The 22,231-nt window shown below is 45.3% G+C and overlaps 1 protein-coding gene across 1 annotated transcript in view; it reads left to right on the top strand.

Annotated features, from left to right (window-relative positions):
• The window catches only part of LOC138854655 (polycystin-1-like protein 1), a 416,726-nt gene extending 398,157 nt beyond the window's left edge, over window positions 1–18,569 (top strand). The window contains exon 2 of the mRNA XM_070099008.1: window positions 17,862–18,569. Within this exon, the coding sequence (XP_069955109.1) occupies window positions 17,862–18,554 (693 nt within the window). The 3' untranslated portion in view covers window positions 18,555–18,569. The remainder of the gene's footprint in view (window positions 1–17,861) is intronic.
• Window positions 18,570–22,231: the final 3,662 nt, after the last annotated feature.

The following is a 22,231-nucleotide window of genomic DNA, read 5'->3' as shown; positions in this document are numbered from 1 at the left end:
GCATGCCTTGCGGTGGATCAGGGCCTGACCAACCAGGCTTTTACTGCTGGCTGCACGTAAACTGATATAAGAACCACAGCCCGGCTGGTCAGGTACTGACTCTAGGTGTCTGTCCAGCTCCCTCTTGAAGACAGTCAGGGGTCTATTGGTAATCCCCCTTATGTATGGTGGGAGGCAGTCGAACAGTCTTGGACCCTGACATAGTCACAAAACAAATGTACAAATTTAAACAAAAATAATAAATACAGGGGTAGCACACTCACAGAAATAGTACACGGGAAGAGTGGTTCAATAAATTTAGCATCAACATTCAGAGAGCTGAATGGGACAAAAAATAAAAAAATCAGAAATACCATGTGGGCCAGCGGGCCGCTAGTAATAACAACCTGTTTGATTAGGCAAGCACCAGACAGGCTGGACCAGGGACGGACTGCGAGAGTATGAAAGCTATTGAAAGCCTTCAAAGGCTTCCAGGAGGTAGGGAAAAAGGTGGTGAACGTCGTGGTGGTGGGTGAGATGGAGGAGGGAGAACAGCATCGTTCCGCCTCTTTCTCTGTCCACACTCTAAGAAGCTTCGTTCTCATACGTATTATAATATAATCTGTATTTCTACCAGTACATATACAAGGGATACAGACCATAGAAAGCCCCTTGTTATGCAGAATATTTCTGGCAGACTAGGTCAGTTTTGTCCTGGGATGCGACCCACACCACTCGACTAACACCCAAGTACCCATTTCACTGATGGGTGAACAGGGACTACAGATGTAAGGAAACGCAGTCAATGTTTCCACCCTTGCCGGGACTCGAACCACGGACCTTCAGCGTGTGCAATGAGAGCTTTGCCTACCAGGCCACGGGCCACAGTTAAAGTCTCCTGGTGGGCGAAACGTCTCTCAAGATGCCCAGGCAGTGCACATATTTCATTCATCTACTCATTGGTAGTAATAGTTACGGTAAAAGTAGATATTTAGGTTAGAGTGAGAAAAAGGAGTCACCTGGGTAATGTAGATTTGTGAATGCTGATGTGCAGGGACATATATGAATATGAATATTGATAATGTTCAGAATGGAGACGTAGGTGTATATGTAACATTTGTTCCTGCCAGATTATTGCAACATTTGTCCATCCATTCAGAGTAAAAGTCAAACCAATCATAGTGAGATAGAGTGGGCCCCAGGCCAGCTTTCCTTGTAACTAGAATTCATCTAGAAAGTCAGCCCCTCGTGTGCTTTCAGCTGATTAATACATACTGAAGCTCATTTCTCTGGGTGTATGAGCTATAACTAGCAAGAGAACTTAAACTCTCTCCATTTTGGTATCTGCCAAAATCTCGTTTAAATACCTAAGTATGCGTGTAGAATATATGGGTATTTAAAAGCTTCTGGTGTATGTTTTTTGGTATTTAATATTGTTTGTTTGCTCTATTGATTGCTCCATTGCAATCAATAAAACGTATCACAGGTTAGGTAAGATTTGTCAGGAAACAGGACAGGTATTTTCCAGACCCAGGTCTTAGGCATATGATGACCCACCATCTGACCAAGGCCTTCCGCTGGCTTACCAGTCCACACTTTTAAAGACTGTGGTTATAGTCATTACTGTAGTTACATAACCTGTGTTAGTAATGCAATAAGATCACAAACAAGTGATGTCACAAATATGGAAAACAACCACTGTAAAAAAAATGGTGAAATTTCAAGCGCTTTCGTGATTTCTCACATTATCAAGGTCCTGTTATAATAATAGAACAGCAGAAGGCTATATAAGGCTGAGACATCACCTCAGTGTCACGTCTGGCACAACAATTTCTCTACACACCTTTCTCTAGTTTACTTTCTTTTCCATCACCTCGTTTCGTTATCTCAGCATCTTCGTCAAATGGTGGTGGTGGGTGGAGCCCTGGGTGGTCGTGGGTGGTGGGTGAAGGCCTGCGTGGTGGTGGGTGGAGCCCTGGGTGGTCGTGGGTGGTGGGTGAAGGCCTGCGTGGTGGTGGGTGGAGCCCTGGGTGGTCGTGGGTGGTGGGTGAAGGCCTGCGTGGTGGTGGGTGGAGCCCTGGGTGGTCGTGGGTGGTGGGTGAAGGCCTGCGTGGTCGTGGGTGGAGCCCTGGGTGGTCGTGGGTGGTGGGTGAAGGCCTGCGTGGTCGTGGGTGGAGCCCTGGGTGGTCGTGGGTGGTGGGTGAAGGCCTACGTGGTCGTGGGTGGTGGGTGAAGGCCTACGTGGTCGTGGGTGGTGGGTAAAGGCCTACGTGGTCGTGGGTGGTGGGTGAAGGCCTACGTGGTCGTGGGTGGAGACCTGGGTGGTGGTGGTGGTGTGTGGTCCTTTGTGGTGGGTGGTCCTGGGTGCTGGTGGTGGGTGGAGGCCTGGGTACTGGTGAGTGGTCGTGGGTGGAGGCCTGGGTGGTCCTGGGTGGAGGCCTGGGTGGAGGCCTGGATGGTCCTGGGTAGAGGCCTGGGTGGTCCTGGGTAGAGTCCTGGGTGGTCCTGGGTGGTGGTGGATAGTTCTGGGTAGTGGTGGGTGGGCCTGGGTGGTGGTGGGTAGTTCTCCGTGGTGGTGGGTGGTCTTGGGTAGTGCTGGGTTGGCCTGGGTAGTGGTAGGTGATCTTGGATGGTGGTGGGTAGTTCTGAGTTGGTGTGGATGGTGGTGGGTGGTCCTGGGTGGTGGTGGGTAGTTCTGGGTGGTCCTGGGTGGTCGTACCTGCCTCACGCTTCTAGTAACAGTTTCCTTCGTCACATGAAAACCTTCAGCCAGATTTTTCTTTTTCATGGAGCAAGAGGAATATAGTCGTTCCTACCCTGCTCATTTATTTCTCCCCCCTCTTCCTCTTCATCTTCCTACTCCTCTTCCTCTTCCCTCATCCGTCTCCTCTTACTACTGCAGGAGGGGAAAACCCCTCCTGTTTCTTCTTGTGCTTCCCATACTCTCCTTCATCCTTTCCTCCCTTGCCCTCTCATTTCCTCTGCTTCTTCCCTTTCTTTACTTCCATCCTCTTTTCCTTCTTTCTCTTCTCCTAATTCCCCTTCACCTTTTCCTCCTACGCTTCCCTCATCTACTGTCTTTGCTGCACCATATTAATTTTAAATATTTTATCATGACATTTTACATTATTGTGTGTGTTGAGGGATGGAGATTACGAGACGGAGGAAGAGTACACACTTACCTACTAACTTTGCACAACTTCAGCCTAAGGTATCTAAATTCTCCCTTCTGATTGTGTCTATCTGTATGTCTCTCTCTCTCTCTCTCTCTCTCTCTCTCTCTCTCTCTCTCTCTCTCTCTCTCTCTCTCTCTCTCTCTCTCTCTCTCTAAGATATGGATGCTAATGACTCCTTGTAGAATTATTGTTATTGTTGTTGTTGTTGTTATTATTAGTAGTAATATTACTATTATTAATGCACTTACAGTGCGAAATATTAGTGAACTTAATGCCAGTTGTAAAATCTTATCACGGGATCAAGAGACAAGTAGACTAATTAACCTGGTAAATGACTGACCTCACTGGAGATCAAGAAGTTAGTAGACTAACACGGTAGATGATTACTTCTCAAGTCAGGTGGTCAAAGCTACAACCCGTGTCGGGGAAATTTTTGACCTCATCTCAGAGAACTTTTTTGTAGGGGTGTCGACGCCCCCTCGTCCCAGTCCCAGACCAGGCTACCTCACTGGGGATTATCGTTAGTGGTACTTTAAGAGACCGTTACCTAGTGTCACATTTAGGAATATGATAATAGAGTTTGAATCGCCCATAGGTCAGCGGCGCCTGACCTGTGGAGTTCGTATTCTGTCAGCGCCCACGGGCATCAGGCAGTTACAGCGTAGACATCAGTGAAGCAGGACGCACTGCCGGACCTCACACCATTTCTTCTCCACTTATTGTGTATAATTTATCACAATAGGTATGTATGGGACTTACATAAATGAGGTTTGCTACTGTCCACGGTTTTGGTATCCATGGCAGGTCCTTGGAACGTATTCCCCACGGATACGGGGGTCTTACTGAAATATACATCGGTTACGTGACTTCTCTGCAGGAAGTGAGCCAGAACTGCTAAACATGAGTGACTTCAGTATCACGGCTATATTAACGTATCTAAAAATGTTGAATATTGATAAATTTGCAAGGAATGAATGTTGAACTAGTTTAGATATCAAAACACATGACCATTGATGCATATTAGACAAATTAACTGAAAAATTAAAGCTCTAAGTGACTGGTAACTGGTTAATGTTATTCCAGTTTAGTGACTAGGTGAGTGCAGATGGGCAGCGCGTCTACCTGGCGCTCAGCAGACTGAGGATCGAGCCTCCCTCCCATCACGTCTTGCACTGAATGACTCGCATGGGTTTACCGTTTAACATTCATTGATATTCGAAGAATGAGACACTTGTGCAGCATTTGGGAATCTATATTGACGATACGTTTCGCCAGCCAGTGACTTCTTCAGTCCAATACAGAGAACGGAGAAAGATGACAAGGAGTTTGAGGTAATCAGTCCCTCAGCCTGGAGTCGATGTGTTCAGGCCATCTTGACGTTGAAAGAGGAAAATAGAGCATTCAGAGTAAATTTATTTCCTTTGATCAAGAGCTCTCCAGCAGCATTAAGGTAGCTGCCAAGGCTGGAGCGATGACCGCTGCCGCCATGTTAAACAATTATCTTATTAAAGCAAAGGAATAAGAAACAGAGGAATAGACCTACTGATCCATGTAGACAGCTCTTCCATACAGTGGAGTAGACTTACTGATCCATGTAGACAGCTCTTCCATACAGTGGAGTAGACCTACTGATCCATGTAGACAGCTCTTCCATACAGTGGACTAGACCTACTGATCCATGTAGACAGCTCCTCCACACAGTGGACTAGACCTACTGATCCATGTAGACAGCTCCTCCACACAGTGGACTAGACCTACTGATCCATGTAGACAGCTCCTCCACACAGTGGACTAGACCTACTGATCCATGTAGACAGCTCCTCCACACAGTGGACTAGACCTACTGATCCATGTAGACAGCTCCTCCACACAGTGGACTAGACCTACTGATCCATGTAGACAGCTCTTCCACACAGTGGACTAGACCTACTGATCCATGTAGACAGCTCCTCCACACTGCACCGAGTTTCAGTTCGATCACCTGGACATTTGCATTCAGCTAAACTAACTTGGGACAATATCGTTAAATTTCTAGAGTGACGTATCATCCAATAATATCATTTTATATCAAAAGATCTGAAGTTCTTCACTCACATATAAAATTAAAATGCACAATACCGTGACTGGAACAATACACAGATAACTCGCACTTACACAAGAATAGTATACAATACCGACAACATGAAAACTGAGACACATGTGCAACATCTGTCTATATTTTAGACGTTTCTCCATCCAGTGGCTTTATCAATACCGATTCTAGGACTGTCTTCAAATTATGTCCTAGAATATGTATTGATAAAGCCACTGGATGGAGAAACGTCTAAAATAAAGATAGCCAGATGTTGCATATGTGTGTCAGTTTCCAACGTGCAGTTCGGAGACTGAAACTTACGAAACGTTTCAGGCTCTTAAGTGCGGCTATTTCATCATTAACACCGGATGACCGAAAAAAAGGAAGAAAGGTCAAGCTTTCTTCTTTTTTTACATTTTATAATTTATACTGGAGGAGGGGGTTACTACCCCCTTGCTCCCGGTATTTTGGTAGCCTCATACGACACGCATGGCTCTCGGAGGAAGAATTCTGTTCCACTTCCCCATGGATAAAAATAAGATACAAGACATACTAAGTAAATTTCCCAAATTTGCTTGTAACAGATAAGTGAACTGTAGATATATAAATCCAGATGTACTCCTGTTGACCCTTGTGGGGCCTAGTTCCTAGGCCTTTTGTGCATCCATATGCTCTTGTGCTGCCATCTAGCCACTTCGGCAGCAAATGTATCTCCTGTGTCACGTGAGTTATTTGTTTATTTAAAAAAAAAAACTGGGACTAAGTTCCCACAGATGGAGCTTACTTTCAGGCATAGGATTATTAAGTATAGGGAACTCTCTTCAGGTCTGGACCAGTTATTATTGTACCAGTGTGCGTCCAAATGTACCAGATTGATATTAAATATTTCGTGAACTCGAATAGGTGTATGTACACACACACACACACACACACACACACACACACACACACACACACACACACACACTCACACTCACTCACACTCACTCAGGTGAGTCACATGCATGTTAGGAAGTATTTCTTCAGTCAGAATTGCTAGGAAGTGGAACAATCTGGAGAGTGATGTAGTGGAGGCAGGATCCATGCATAGCTTTAAGAAGACGTATGCTAAAGCTCATGGAGCAGGGAGAGAGTGGACCTAGTAACGACAAACGATAAAGCGGCCACGACTAGGTGAGTACACGCGCGCGCGCGTCCGTACATGCGTGGCCGGGTGTAAGAGACAAGCATATCAGAAGAGAATGAGAGAATAATAGAGTTCCTTTTGGAAACATAATGGACTTGATGGAAGAACAACGAGACATGATGAATTTACTGGCCCAGAGGTGAGCTTTACCCACAGAAAGATTGAGCCCAGTACAAGAGGAAGTAGTTGAGAGATATACCACAGCTTAATAAGCAACGTATGGAAGCAAAAACCGACGACAAGTGAGCGTGGATAAAACTGAGAACGAGATGAATTGAAAGTGAAGTAAGAGGTTAGGTTAGGTAAGGTTCGTCAGGAAACAGGACAAATGTTTCCTGACGCGGGTCTTAGTCAGATGACCCGCCTTTGGAGCTTTTGGTCATCTGACTGAGGCCTTCCGCTGGCTTACCGGTCCACCCCTTTAAAACTTATGGTCATTTATAACTATTGTTATATAATGAAGTAAGAATTGTGCGGAATGACTTCAAAGAAACATTCTAAAATAATAAAACGGTGTAAAAATCGTATAGCAGTTTTGTCACATCAAACTGAAGACACATAGGCAAGAACTCATAGAAGATGTCCAAAAAAATGTGACGAAGTCCATAAAAGATTCAAAGAAATATTCACACTGGGAAAGAAGTAGCTGTCTCAAGGTGGGTAAGATGAGTTATACCACATGATCCACAGCCAGAGAGTTATGACGTAAGAGGTAAAAATGCACCTGGGGGAACTGGGCATATCCAAATTAATGAGAGAAAAATCTCATGGATGTTGAAGAGGGTATCAGAGGTACTGTACAGGCCCTTGCTGAGGATCTGTAACAAATCTCTACCTTTCCTCTTCAGTTTCTTCCCGTCCAGTGCTGAGTACTTGATGATATCCTCATTGCCCTACTGAAGTCTGTCAGCTCAGACTGACAGATATCAACACTATATGACCCATCCTGTGTGATGGAATATGACAAGGAAACAGCCAACCTTCGTTCCCACTGTGTAACTGTCATATAGAATAGTCTAACAGCACACTACTGACTTACCTTGTTTTAATAGAAATACCGTGTCAACTTTAGCACAGTGACGAGGTTTGAGTGGTTTGTGCCTAGGGGTCGGGTAGTGGCCTCTCCTCTGGGTGAGGTGCCACTCTCCGCACAGAGTCCATGCCTAACAATGAACCCGTTATCATCTTCGGCATAACAGTTAGGGATATTTCCCCTTTTCTTGTAAATATTCTGACACCTTTGTCCATTGATACAGAACGAATTATGGATGTGGATTGTGAATAAAAAGTGACTTCACTCACATGGAACCTTTATAAATTACGAAGAAACGAACAAAAATATAGTTACATAAAGCGAACATTATAGAGAATACTGGTAAGCTAACGTTGGAGTTGTACAACACATTGAGTGATGTGAGTGACCAGATATTCCAAAAACTCTCAGATATTCCAAGAACTCTCAGATATTCCAAGAACTCCCAGATATTCCAAGAACTCTCAGATATTCCAAGAACCCTCAGATATTCCAAGAACTATCAAATATTCCATGAATTCCCAGATATTTCAAGACCCCTCAGATATTCCAAGAGCCTCCCCCTCTCTTCTGAGATATACTGAAAATCCCCGGGTATACCAAGTCTCTCCAGATATACTGCAGTTGTTAATGCTTGTTTTCATTAAGCTAAGTGGTTGTAGACTAGGAAAAGTTTTTGTCCTCTGCCGTTGTCTGTCTTTGAGTAAAAGAACAACCAGTTTGTCTTACTTGCTATGGCAGTACACGAATGTTGGAAGCACTGTTGCTGAGTGCTGGAGACTGTGCTGCACTGTTGCTGAGTGCTGGAGACTGTGCTGCACTGTTGCTGAGTGCTGGAGACTGTGCTGCACTCTTGCTGAGTGCTGGAGACTGTGCTGCACTGTTGCTGAGTGCTGGAGACTGTGCTGCACTGTTGCTGAGTGCTGGAGACTGTGCTGCACTGTTGCTGAGTGCTGGAGACTGTGCTGCACTCTTGCTGAGTGCTGGAGACTGTGCTGCACTGTTGCTGAGTGCTGGAGACTGTGCTGCACTGTTGCTGAGTGCTGGAGACTGTGCTGCACTGTTGCTGAGTGCTGGAGACTGTGCTGCACTCTTGCTGAGTGCTGGAGACTGTGCTGCACTGTTGCTGAGTGCTGGAGACTGTTCTGCACTGTTGCTGAGTGCTGGAGACTGTTCTGCACTGTTGCTGAGTGCTGGAGACTGTTCTGCACTGTTGCTGAGTGCTGGAGACTGTGCTGCACTCTTGCTGAGTGCTGGAGACTGTGCTGCGCTGTTGCTGAGTGCTGGAGACTGTGCTGCACTGTTGCTGAGTGCTGGAGACTGTGCTGCACTGTTGCTGAGTGCTGGAGACTGTGCTGCACTGTTGCTGAGTGCTGGAGACTGTGCTGCACTGTTGCTGAGTGCTGGAGACTGTGCTGCACTGTTGCTGAGTGCTGGAGACTGTGCTGCACTGTTGCTGAGTGCTGGAGACTGTGTTGCGCTGTTGCTGAGTGCTGGAGACTGTGCTGCACTGTTGCTGAGTGCTGGAGACTGTGCTGCACTGTTGCTGAGTGCTGGAGACTGTGCTGCACTGTTGCTGAGTGCTGGAGACTGCTGCACTGTTGCTGAGTGCTGGAGACTGTGCTGCACTCTTGCTGAGTGCTGGAGACTGTGCTGCACTGTTGCTGAGTGCTGGAGACTGTGCTGCGCTGTTGCTGAGTGCTGGAGACTGTGCTGCGCTGTTGCTGAGTGCTGGAGACTGTGCTGCGCTGTTGCTGAGTGCTGGAGACTGTGCTGCACTGTTGCTGAGTGCTGGAGACTGTGCTGCACTGTTGCTGAGTGCTGGAGACTGTGCTGCACTGTTGCTGAGTGCTGGAGACTGTGCTGCACTGTTGCTGAGTGCTGGAGACTGTGCTGCACTGTTGCTGAGTGCTGGAGACTGTGCTGCACTGTTGCTGAGTGCTGGAGACTGTGCTGCACTGTTGCTGAGTGCTGGAGACTGTGCTGCACTGTTGCTGAGTGCTGGAGACTGTGCTGCACTGTTGCTGAGTGCTGGAGACTGTGCTGCACTGTTGCTGAGTGCTGGAGACTGTGCTGCACTGTTGCTGAGTGCTGGAGACTGTTCTGCACTGTTGCTGAGTGCTGGAGACTGTGCTGCACTCTTGCTGAGTGCTGGAGACTGTGCTGCACTGTTGCTGAGTGCTGGAGACTGTGCTGCACTGTTGCTGAGTGCTGGAGACTGTGCTGCACTGTTGCTGAGTGCTGGAGACTGTGCTGCACTGTTGCTGAGTGCTGGAGACTGTGCTGCACTGTTGCTGAGTGCTGGAGACTGTGCTGCACTGTTGCTGAGTGCTGGAGACTGTTCTGCACTGTTGCTGAGTGCTGGAGACTGTGCTGCACTGTTGCTGAGTGCTGGAGACTGTGCTGCACTGTTGCTGAGTGCTGGAGACTGTGCTGCACTGTTGCTGAGTGCTGGAGACTGTGCTGCACTGTTGCTGAGTGCTGGAGACTGTGCTGCACCCTCCTGTTTGACTTTGGCGATGAATGGTACAACATACACACACAGTAGAGGGAGAGAGAGAGAGGGCACTTACACCTAGAGTGTCCGTGGTTCGATCCCCGGTATGGCTGGAAATGTTGGGTGTTTCCTTACACCTGCTGTCCCTGTTCGCCTAGCAGTCAGTAGGTACCTGGGTGTTACAGATATGTACAAATGTTTTAATGATATCCGTAATTTTTAAGGGGGTGGAGGGGTAAGCCAGTGGAAGGCCTCGGTCAGATGACCAAAAGCTCCAGCTCTGGGTCATTGCATGACTTAGACCCTCGTCAGAAAACGCTTGTCCTGTTTCCTCACAAATCTTACCTAACCTAACCTGGGTGTTAGTCGACTGGTGTGGGTGGCATCCTGGGATGGGGGGAGGGGTAGTATACCTCAGATGGAAATGAATTGAAATAGGATAACAGCTCTTGGTCTGTAAAATTGATCTGTATAAACAAGAAAGAGGTGTTTTTCTCCCGGCGTATACACAGTATGCTGAGAGGAGTTAAATCCCCTTTATCAGGGATTAACGTGGTCTTGTTTAGTGGTGTGAAGTAAATCTTCAACGCGCAGCCTTAAATGGCTTTAGTGATAGGCTTCAAACTTCATTGCCCTCTCCCCCCCCCCCAAAAAAAAAAAATGTATAGTTTGTGACTTGGTAAAAAAACACTTGTGTGGGCGAAATGTTGTCAGTAAGAGATTAGATTGTACCGCATTTTCTCTCTCTCTCTCTCTCTCTCTCTCTCTCTCTCTCTCTCTCTCTGTTGTTTGACTTACTGGTTCATTCTAATTTACTCATAAGAATATAAAGAAGGAACACTGCAGCAGGCCTGCTGGCCCATGCAAGGCAGGTCCAAGTCTCCTACCGACTTATGCCTCTGACCCAACCTAGTGAGGTCCAGGTCACATCCACTTAAGAAAGGAACACGGCATCAAACCTACTAGCACAGGCTAGTCAGGTCCAACTCACACCCACCCATGTATTTATCTAACCTATTAAAATCTAAACTTGTATATTGACTTAGAATAAGAACTTAGTGTAGGCAGTTCTAACACTTCTTTGGTGATGGTGAGAATCAGAATGATGTATGAGGATGGTAGGGGGAGGGAGGGTAAGGGAGAGGCAGTCTTATGAGAGTTGGAAATAAGGTTTAAAATCGGCATGGAGACGACGCAGCTGAGATATATTACTGCGGTTTTCGGGGATTTATGCCCATGCTCTTCTCTCCTCTTTCCCCCCTATCCCCCCTCCCTCTTCCATCCTCTCTTTCCTTCCCTCACCCTTTTCCTCTGTCCTCTTTCTTCCCTCCCCCATTTTTCCTCCTTGGACGTGATTTTCGCCTCTATGGTTTTGTGTTCCATGGAAGTATGTCCCCTGTGACGATGCCTACCCATACTTTACGCAACTGTCGCCTCTGTGCCAATATACAGTAAGGCTCAAATCTTGGGTTATCATCAGTTAACTCCCGTGACCACCCCTACTCTGCCGATTTATGAATGGTGAACTTGTTGGTAATTTGAGCCTTAGCACTTCTCTTCACAAGGTTGTTTTTCTTAAGGGGTGCAGCATCAGCCTAATGGAACTGGCCATTGGGAGAGTTTGAACCCTATCACATCTCTTCACAAACTCGCTTTTCTCAGTGGTTATTTTCCATCAGCCTAATGGAAAAAAAAAACATTGGGGACTTTGAGCCTTATTACTTCTCTTCACAAAGTCGCTTTTGGCAAGAGGTTGAGTATCAGCCTTATGGAAAATAGTCACTGGGGACTTTGAGCCTTATAACATCTCTTCACAAAGTCGCTGTTGGCAAGAGGTATAGCAGCAGCCTTATGAAAAATAGCCACTAGGAACTTTGAGCCTTATAACATCTCTTCACAAAGTCGCTTTTGGCAAGAGGTATAGTATCAGCCTTATGGAAACCGGCCAGCCTCATTATTGGCCAACTCTTCACTTTATACAGTTTTCTTCGTAAATTATCAGTGCGGCTCCAACACGGCAGAATTAATGTATATCTATTTCTCTGATGTGTTTTCTGACATAAATTTATACCGTCACTTTGACTGGAGCTTTCACCAGAGTTGGCTGTATTGCAGCTATATGTATGTGTAACTGTGCGTGTGTGTGTACTCATTTGTACTCGCATGTTTGTGGTTCCAGGGGTGGGGGTCGAGTCTAGACTCCTGCCCCCGCTTCTCCCCTGGTCTTTACTGGGGTTATTCTCTCTTGACTGCGTGAGGTCTTATCATACTTATTCCTAAAAGTTTTGTGTGGATTCCATATCTACCACTCCGCTGTATCTACCACTTCGCTCTATCTACCAGAGCACTATATTTACCACTTAACTGTATCTGCCACTTCGCTGTTTAGGTGTCTAGGCGAGATGCTCTGAACTGTGCTCACCTCGAGACCCTTCTGTTTCAGGGAGGTTTGCAGCCGTGTCATCCCTAGACTGTACTCTGTTTTCTATCGTCTTTTCCCTCCCTCGATTTTCATAACTTTGCATTTGCAGTGGTTAAATTCTAATAGCCACTTCTCGGACCAATCCTGCAACTTGTCCAGATAAATTCGTAGTCCTTCCTGGTTTGCTTCTGTTTGTATTCGCTTCATTAGTTTCACATCATTTGCAAACACTGGAAACCTCTGATATGTTGTTTACGTACACAAGAAACAGTTTTGATCCCAGTATTGATCCTTGTGGAACTCCACTTGTTATAGTTGCTCATTCCAACACATTTTTCTGGACAGTAACTCGTTGTTTCTTTCCTTTTAAGTATTCCTTCATCCACAGTAGTGCTTTTCCTGTTATTCCTGCCTGCTCCTCTAGATTTTGTTCCAGCCTCTTGCGAACCACTGTGTCGAATACTTTACGGTTCGCCCATCTCTCTCTCTTAACATCAGCTTCCTTGTAATCTTCTTTCCAGGGGCTCCACTACTCTTTTCCTGATAACATTTTCCATAACCTTACACATTGTGCATATCACTCACACTGGCTTTTGGTTAACGTTATCATCTGTCTGTCCTCTCCTCTAAATTCTGATAATGTATTCGCTCTTTTCCACACTTCCGGCAGCTGCCCTGTTTCAGTTGACTTGATGAAGATCGCGGCTAGTGGTTCACACAGTTCTTCAGCCTCTTTTCTAAGAGCCCATAGAGAGATGCTGTATGGTCCCATTTCCTTTGAGGTATCTGCCTTGGTAGGTAGTTTCTTCACCTCTTCTCCTGATGTAAATGTGTCCAGTACTCCGGTGTTCTTTGACTCTGGTAATATCTGTTTTCACTTAAAATGCCTCCTTAAATCTTTTGTTCAGCTCCTTCAAGACTTCCTGGTCATTTGTAGTGAGCTTGCCTCCTTCCTTCCTTAGTCTTATTACCTGATCTTTCAGTTTTCTTCAGATTGACTGTATAACAACCTTGGCTAAGATTTGACTTTTGATGCTATGTTATTCTCAGATTGTCGTCCAGTCGTTCTTCTTATTCATGTGTGTTGTTTCTGGCTTTACTGCTTACTTCCCTATTCTCCAGTGTTCTCTGCTTTCTACGTTTCCTTCTCACATTTGTCTCTTTGCATCAATGAATGAACCATAGACTCGTTCTGTATGAATTTAAGTGTGTGCGGACTCACCTATTTGTGATTGCAGGGGTCAATTCGTAGCTCCTGGCCCTGCCTCTTCGCTGGTCGTTACTAGGTCCACTCTCCCCATGCTCTAAGAAATATGTCGTACCTCTTCCTAAAGCTATGTATGGATCCTACCTCTACTACATCATTCTCCAACTGAAGAAATAGTTTCTGACATCCCTGTGTTGTGTGTTGTACTCACTTATTTATGATTGCAGAGGCCGAATCTTAGCACCTACCTCAGAGGCCGAATCTTAGCACCTACCTCAGAGGCCGAATCTTAGCACCTACCTCAGAGGCCGAATCTTAGCACCTACCTCAGAGGCCGAATCTTAGCACCTACCTCTGCCTCGTAATTATTAACCATACACTTGCAGTCTCTCGCATTAACTTTTCTCATTCACTTACAACATTCCTCACATAACTTATAAAGTACGTAAATGTTCGCTGCGAATGTAATCAGGGGGACGAGATTTATGAAGCTGTTTTTTTTAAACGACATTAAAACAAGATATATTAAACCTTCAAGTGAGCTCATTTTCAAACGTCGCTGTCCAGACGCCTCAGGGGAAAATGCAAATTTAAAGTAATGCCTCTTTTTACCCCCAAAAACAAATATTAATTAAAAATGTCTAAAATGAAAATGGCTTAATTACCCCGAGATCGTCTTTAAAAGGTTTTACAGCTGGTGGGAATGTTATTTAATGTGTATTTTTCAGCGTTAAAGACAACCAAGGAGTCGTGGGGGATGTGATTTACTGTACCAGTGGATGTCTTTCCCTGTGAGGGATACCTCAGGTGGTAACCCTCATAGTGGATACCTCAAGGGGTGTCCCTCACAGTGGGTACCTCAGGGATAATCCTCACAGTGGATATCTCAAGGGCATCTCTCACGGTAGTTACCTTCCCTCAGGGGTATCCCTCGCGGTAGTTACCTTCCCTGGAGGCTTTTCCGGGGATCACCACCCCCGCGGCCCGGTCCATGACCAGGCCTCCCGATGGATCAAGGCCTGATCAACTAGGCTGTTACTGCTGGCCGCACGCAGTCCAACGTACGAGCCACAGCCCGGCTGATCCGGCACTGACTTTAGGTATCTGTCCAGCTCTCTCTTGAAGGCAGCCAGGGGTTTATTGGCAATTCCCCTAATGATTGATGGGAGGCTGTTGAACAGTCTTGGGCCCCGGACACTTATGGTGTTTTCCCTTAGTGTACCAATGGCGCCCCTACTTTTTATTGGGGGCATTTTGCATCGCCTGCCCAGTCTTTTACTTTCGTAGTGAGTGATTTCTGTGTGCAGATTTGGGACCATTCCTTCCAAGATTTTCCAAGTGTAGATTATGATATATCTCTCCCTCCTGCGTTCCAACGAGTACAAGTCAAGTGCTTCCAAGCGTTCCCAGTAGTTAAGGTGCTTGACAGAACTTATACGTGCAGTAAAGGATCTCTGTACACTCTCTAGATCTGCGATTTCACCTGCTTTGAATGGAGATGTTAATGTACAGCAGTATTCCAGCCTAGAGAGAACAAGTGATTTGAAAAGGATCATCATGGGCTTGGCATCTCTCGTTTTGAACGTTCTCATTATCCATCCTATCATTTTCTTTGCACGTGCGATCGTGGCACTGTTGTGATCCTTGAAAGTGAGATCCTCAGACATTACTACTCTCAGGTCCCTTACATTATTTTTCCGCTCTATTGTATGGCCAGAGTCTGTAGTATACTCTGTTCTAGTTATTATCTCCTCCAGTTTTCCATAACGGAGTAGTTGGAATTTGTCCTCATTGAACATCATATTGTTTACCGTTGCCCACTGGAAAACTTTGTTTATATCTTCTTGGAGGTTAACCGCGTCCTCAGCAGATGACAGCCTCATGCAGATCCTAGTATCATCCGCAAAGGATGATACGGTGCTGTGATGTATATCTCTGTCTATGTCTGATATGAGGAATAAGATGGCGGCGAGTACTGTGCCTTGTGGAACAGAGCTCTTCACTATGGCAGCCTCCGATTTAACTCTGTTGACCACTACTCCCTCGGGAGTATCCCTCACAACGATGCCTTCCCTCTTGGGTATCCTTCATAGTGGATCTCTCAGGGGTATCCTTCATAGTGGAGTGAATGCCTCTGGGGTATCCCTCACAATGGACTAAACACGTCGACTCCAGGCTGAGGGACTGATTACTTTAAACTCATCTTTCTCAGTTCTCCCCTGTATTGGACTGAAGAAGCCGCTGCCTGGCGAAACGTCTCCTCATTAGAGATTCCCAGATGTTGCACAAGTCTCATCACTTTTTTGTTTAGTTCAAAGAATACCACTTAGATTTCCATCACTGACTTATGGTCTTTTGGGACTTACCATATCCACTCTTTAAGCTGTATATTCGAGTTTGTCTCCACCACTGCCTCATCCAAGAGTGTGCAAAATAACCACAGTGAAATTCCAAGCGGTTTCGTGATTTCTCACATTATCGCTTGATAATGTGAGAAATCACGAAAGCGCTTGGAAATTTTCTATTTTTTTTTTCACTGTGGTTGTTTTGCATATTGTAATATTTGTTTACTGTGATCTTATTACATCCGAGTGTGTGTGTACGGAGCCCATAGGACCGATCTGCTAGTGTAGAAAAACTCGCGAAACCTTCAAGGGTATATGAAGGGTATATCATGCTGGGAGAGAAAGAGAGAGAGAGAGAGAGCGAGAGAGAGCAAACCCCGGCAACTGTTCCCAATGTATATCAATATTCAAGGGTCCTCCTCTGTGCAGTTTTATGGCTGCCGGGTCGTATTTCCCTTTAGGATCAGCGTTTCTTTTATTATCTTCCAGACCCTCGGCAGCTGTTGGCTGAATTGTATGTATTCCAGCCCCTCGGTGGCTGTTGGCTGAATTGTATGTATTTCAGGCTCTCGGTGGTTCTTGACTGGATTGTATGTCTTCCAGGCCCTCGGTGGCTGTTGGCTGGATTGTGTGTCTTTCAGGCCCTCGGTGGCTGTTGGCTGGATTGTGTGTCTTTCAGGCCCTCGGTGGCTGTTGGGTAGATTGTATATCTTCCAGGCCCTTGATGGCTGTTGGCTGGATTGTATGTCTTCCAGGCCGTAGGTGGCTGTTGGCTGAATTGTATGTCTTCCAGCCCCTCGGTGGCTGTTGGCTGAATTGTATGTATTTCAGGCTCTCGGTGGTTCTTGGCTGGATTGTATGTCTTCCAGGCCCTCGGTGGCTGGTGGCTGGATTGTATGTCTTCCAGGCCCTCGGTGGCTGTTGGGTAGATTGTATATCTTCCAGGCCCTTGATGGCTGTTGGCTGGATTATATGTCTTCCAGGCCCTTGATGGCTGTTGGCTGGATTGTATGTCTTCCAGGCCCTCGGTGGCTGTTGGCTGAATTGTTTCCAGACCACAACAGTTGTTGAGTAAATTATTTACGAATGCAAAAATATGGCATAGTATTCCATTTTTTATTTTACATTCCTTCATTACTTATTGCATGAGGCTTGCAGGTTCAGCAGTTATCATAAATAATAAGAATAGTAAATATTTGATTATGCCAGGAAAATGTCAGACTTTTTTTTCTGCTTTCTCAAGTGCTTCTTGCAACAGAACTCATTTAAAATTAAGTCCTTTCTAAAATTTTCTCTTATACGTTTAAAGATATATTTTTTTTCATTAATGTTAATGTAAAAATTTTTAACTTTGCACCAAAAGAATCTTAGAAAACTTACCTAACCTTATTATAACAAGAAAAATTTATTTTAGCCTAACCCAACTAAATATATTTTAGATTTGTTTACAATAATTTAATACTAAACAAACACAGCGAAATATATTTTTTTCGTTAGGTTCAGAATTATTTTGGCGAAATTATTGTATACACAAATTTTCGCTTGTCCTATATGGCAAGATGAACGTTGCTATTTAAGCCAAGATCGCAAGTTCTGCCTATTCATCACGACATATATATATATATATATATATATATATATATATATATATATATATATATATATATATATATATATATATATACAAATGTACTCGTTAACTTTTTTTGGGCCTAGTTCTTAGGCCTTTTGTTTATCGAAATGCACTTGAGCGACGGTACCGTTCACAGGATGAATATAGGGTCCACAATAAGCTAGCCACTATCGTCCACACGATGTATATATGGTTCACAAATCTTCTATATCTTAGTATGTTAGTAGTTCCGAGTGGCTTATACTCTGTATCATATTTAAATTTTCCTGTTGTAATTAGCGTCTTCATTGGTATTTGTCTCTGTTTCAGGCTGTGGGACTGGTGAGAATCGAGGAGAAGCTGGAGTCAGCTATCCTGCTGGTGGACAACAAATCCACAGACGTGGTCATCCAAAAAGACAAAAGAACGCCTCTGGAGGTCGTAGTAACTCCGCCAGGGGCCCTCAGTAATGCTGAATTCTTTTGGTACGGCGAAGGCGGCGGGAGTCCGGTCGAGAGCCACTATCATACCCGGCACAAGTATTTCGAGAGCACCGGAGAATGGGTCCTCTACGTTGAGGTCATAAATAGTATCTCCCAAGTCAGATCAAACAATGTCAGTGTTTTGGTGGTGGAGAGAATAAGTGGCGTCAGAGGTCTGGCTGATCACGACTCCGTTATCAAGGGCAAGCCCCGCAACTACACAGTTCTTGTTGACAAAGGCAGTCACATCACCTACACTTGGGACTTCGAAGCTGGGTGGCTGCGCAAAGTGAACACAACCAAACCCACCAAGGAGCACACCTTCCACAACTCCGGCACCTACACCATTACCATCACTCTCACTTCCCCTCTGAGAGAAGCCTTCGTTGTCACCAGCAAAGTCTTCGTTCTGGACTCCGGGATCTGCGACACGCCCAAAGTTCTCCAGTTCTGGCCCAAGGATATCGCCGCTCCGAGACAGGTGAGTGTTACCTTCTTTGGTGTTAAGTACGATAATTGTAGTCTTAACCATAATTTTTAAAGGGGTGGACTGTAAACCAGCGGAAGGCCTCGGTTAGATGACTAAGACCTGCATCATGAAACACCTGTCCTATTTCCTGATAAATCTTACCTTTTTTGGTGGTGAGGCGCACTTCTAAGATTTCAACTCTACTGTGGAAGTTTGGAATTGCATTGAAACTACTGGGGCTTGATGAGACCAGGCAATTATTCAACCACTCTACCCCCCCCCCCCCCCACACACACTAAATCGGATTTGATTGACTTTGTATAAACGTAATAATACAATAATAATTTCTACAAGTACATGCTACAACTTTAAAGTGAGGAAATAACTCTTTAAGAACTAACACACCTTCCAAGATGCTCTTTTGGAGTCATTGATGCTCTTTTGGTCATTGATATTCTTTGTCATTGATTTTTTTTAGAGCCATTGATGTTCTTTTAGAGCCATTGCCTTGATTATCACATGATCAACGTCAGGTCATGCGAGTTTCCGCTGACAAATAAAGCACATAACTTAAGAGGTGGGCCAAAGGCCAGGCTTACCGAGCCACGGCCTTTACAGACTTAGTAGATGTCTTCAACAGAAGTCTTCCTGAACCAAGTGGGGGGGAGTTGCCGTTACCTGTTTTTCCCACCTATTCACTTTCCCCTTCATCAAAGCGTCACTCCAGACCCGCAGGGGGCCAGCGGTGGTGGTAAGATTTTGCCGTGGGGAGCCGGTAAAGGGCGTTGGGGAGTAGATGAGGGTTAGTAGGTGTAACAGCTGGAGGAGAAGGGCTTTCCTTGTTGGGCGTGGCAGGGGGTTCTGCCCCCTCCTCCCCCACCCTACTTACCCTATATCCACCCCTCCCGTCTAACTGCACCCACCTACGGAGCCTCTGGCTATTACAGAGTCCCCCCCCCTCCCTAGTGTCCGCAAGTCTTGTCTATGTTCTATTACTTTCTGTGGGAATTTTGTGCTTTTGTTGAGTAATGGTAAAAGACATTTTCCTGGTTTAAAAAGTGGTGTAAATTATTGTGAAAATGTTCTTTCGATGTGAAGTAATTGTGTGTGTGTGTGTGTGTGTGTGTGTGTGTGTGTGTGTGTGTGTGTACTCACCTAGTTGTACTCACCTAGTTGAGGTTGCGGGGGTCGAGTCCGAGCTCCTGGCCCCGCCTCTTCACTGATCGCTACTAGGTCACTCTCCCTGAGCCGTGAGCTTTATCATACCTCTGCTTAAAGCTATGTATGGATCCTGCCTCCACTACATCGCTTCCCAAACTATTCCACTTACTGACTACTCTGTGGCTGAAGAAATACTTCCTAACATCCCTGTGATTCATCTGTGTCTTCAGCTTCCAACTGTGTCCCCTTGTTACTGTGTCCAATCTCTGGAACATCCTGTCTTTGTCCACCTTGTGTGTGTGTGTGTGTGTGTGTGTGCGCGCGTGCGTGCGTGTGATAGTTACCATTTTGTCCTAGGCACATGTCGATTAGACACTAGGCCTGTTGTATATGTGTGTGTGTGTACTCAGTTGTGACTGGAGGGGTCGATTCATAGCTGTGTGTGTGTCTGTGTGTTAACAGAAGAATAAACGGGGACTTGAACGTAGTCTGTGCGGATAGCAGACCCAATGCTGTAAATATTCAGTCACGCGGGTTCTAATAGGATGATTTTGCATCCAGCACCTACGTCACATGATTGTATCAGAGGCCACCAACTGTGACCCTACTGTCTCGTCTCAGAACAATAAGTCGGGCACTTGTAGATATTACACGGGTTAATAAAACAGCAATAAAATTTAAAACTATTTTCGTTTCTCGACTGGGATCCTCTTCAGCAAGAAGTGGAGGTAAGGAGTAGCATATACAGGGCTAGCAGGTCCTGTGAAAAAAGATTAGAAACAAGAAATGTCGCAGTAGGCCTGCTAGTCCATGGTGATCCGGAGAATATAGGAACGCTTTCTATAACTTAATAGCCGAACTCTTCACCCTGCCTTCATAGTGCAGGCACTGTGTTTCCCACCTCCAGAACTCAAATCTTAACCGCTTTCCCGAATTCCGTCATAGATATCATAATGATTATACTTAAACAGCAAGTAAAATCCCAAAGCCACGTATTTGCACTCGTATGGTTCCACGTGCTTTCTGAGTAATCACGCACCCAACTACAAACCACTTCCAGACCCTACTTTCAGCGCTTCCTGGGACGTTCCTTACACCTCCATAGATGTAAGGACTTACCTTCCTTGGACGTTCCTTACACCTTTATAGATGTAAGGACTTACCTTCCTGGGACGTTCCTTACACCTCCATAGATGTAAGGACTTACCTTCCTGGGACGTTCCTTACACCTTTATAGATGTAAGGACTTACCAGATAGTTCCTGACTATGGAACTGAACTTCTCCAGGCCGAGGGACTGACAACCTCAAATTCTACGACTTTAAGGGTGATGGACTGATTACATCGTCTTCACATCTCTACTGTTCCTGCCTACTTTCTGTATTCGACTGAAGAAGCCTACTGTGTAGGCGAAACGTTTCGGAATAAAGTTGTCTAACTGTTGCATATGTGTCTTACCTAACAAGGACTTACCTTCCTGGGACGTTCCTTACACCTCCATAGATGTAAGGACTTACCTTCCTGGGACGTTCCTTACACTTCCATAGATGTAAGGACTTACCTTCCTGGGACGTTCCTTATACCTCCATAGATGTAAGGCCTTACCTTCCTGGGACATTCCTTATACCTCCATTGATAAACCATACCACGGGCGGGATTGAACCCGCGGTCAGAGAGTCTCAAAACTCCAGACCGTCGCGTTAGCCACTGGACCAGCTAGCCGTGGTAAGGTTTGTTTGCAATCGTGTCATTACGATTTCGTGAGTCACCTCCATAGATGTAAGGACTTACCTTCCCGGGACGTTCCTTACACCTCCATAGATGTAATGACTTATCTTCCTAGAACATTCCTTAGATGTAATGACTTTATCAACCTATCTTGCAACATTATAAATTACCAAGTTAGCCTCCTCGCTGCAACATTCAAAGACCATGCCTCACACCTATACAAAAGTGGTGGCAACACTATCCTCTGATACATTTTCCTCTTTGCGCATCAGTTCCAAGACTTTTTTTTTTTTTTTTGCGTAGACTCCAACAACTCTCCTGCTACTTTCACCTAGTGATTCACCTAATCCTGCACTGACTTATACGCCGACACATCCGCTCCCAGATATTTAAATACATTGACTTCCTCGATTCACCTAATCCTGCACTGACTTATACGCCGACACATCCGCTCCCAGATATTTAAATACATTGACTTCCTCCATACTTACTAATTCCAATCCACCAACCAATCTTTTATTGCCTGTGACTATACTTTATCGCCTTCTCTGTGTTCATTTCCAACCATCTCCTGCGACGACGCACCTTCCCAAACTCTTCCAACAACTGTTGTAACTTTTCGTCTGGATCTCCCAGAGGCATCGTGTCATCAACTACACCAACTGTGACAACTTCCACTTTTTATTTATTGGACTCTTTTACTTTTAATTAAAGCGCACACCTCTTCCCCACACCAACATTCACTTGCCCACACTCCAACATTCACTTACCCACACTCCAACATTTACATCTTAAACCATTCATAAATAAACAACCACATTTGACACTAAATTGCCTATCTAAAGCCTACTTTGACTGACA

Source organism: Cherax quadricarinatus, chromosome 66, assembly GCF_038502225.1.
Source record: "Cherax quadricarinatus isolate ZL_2023a chromosome 66, ASM3850222v1, whole genome shotgun sequence".
Taxonomy (NCBI): domain Eukaryota; kingdom Metazoa; phylum Arthropoda; class Malacostraca; order Decapoda; family Parastacidae; genus Cherax; species Cherax quadricarinatus.
The sequence above is the reverse complement of the archived record's forward strand: the minus strand, read 5'-3'. Positions and strand labels throughout refer to the sequence as shown.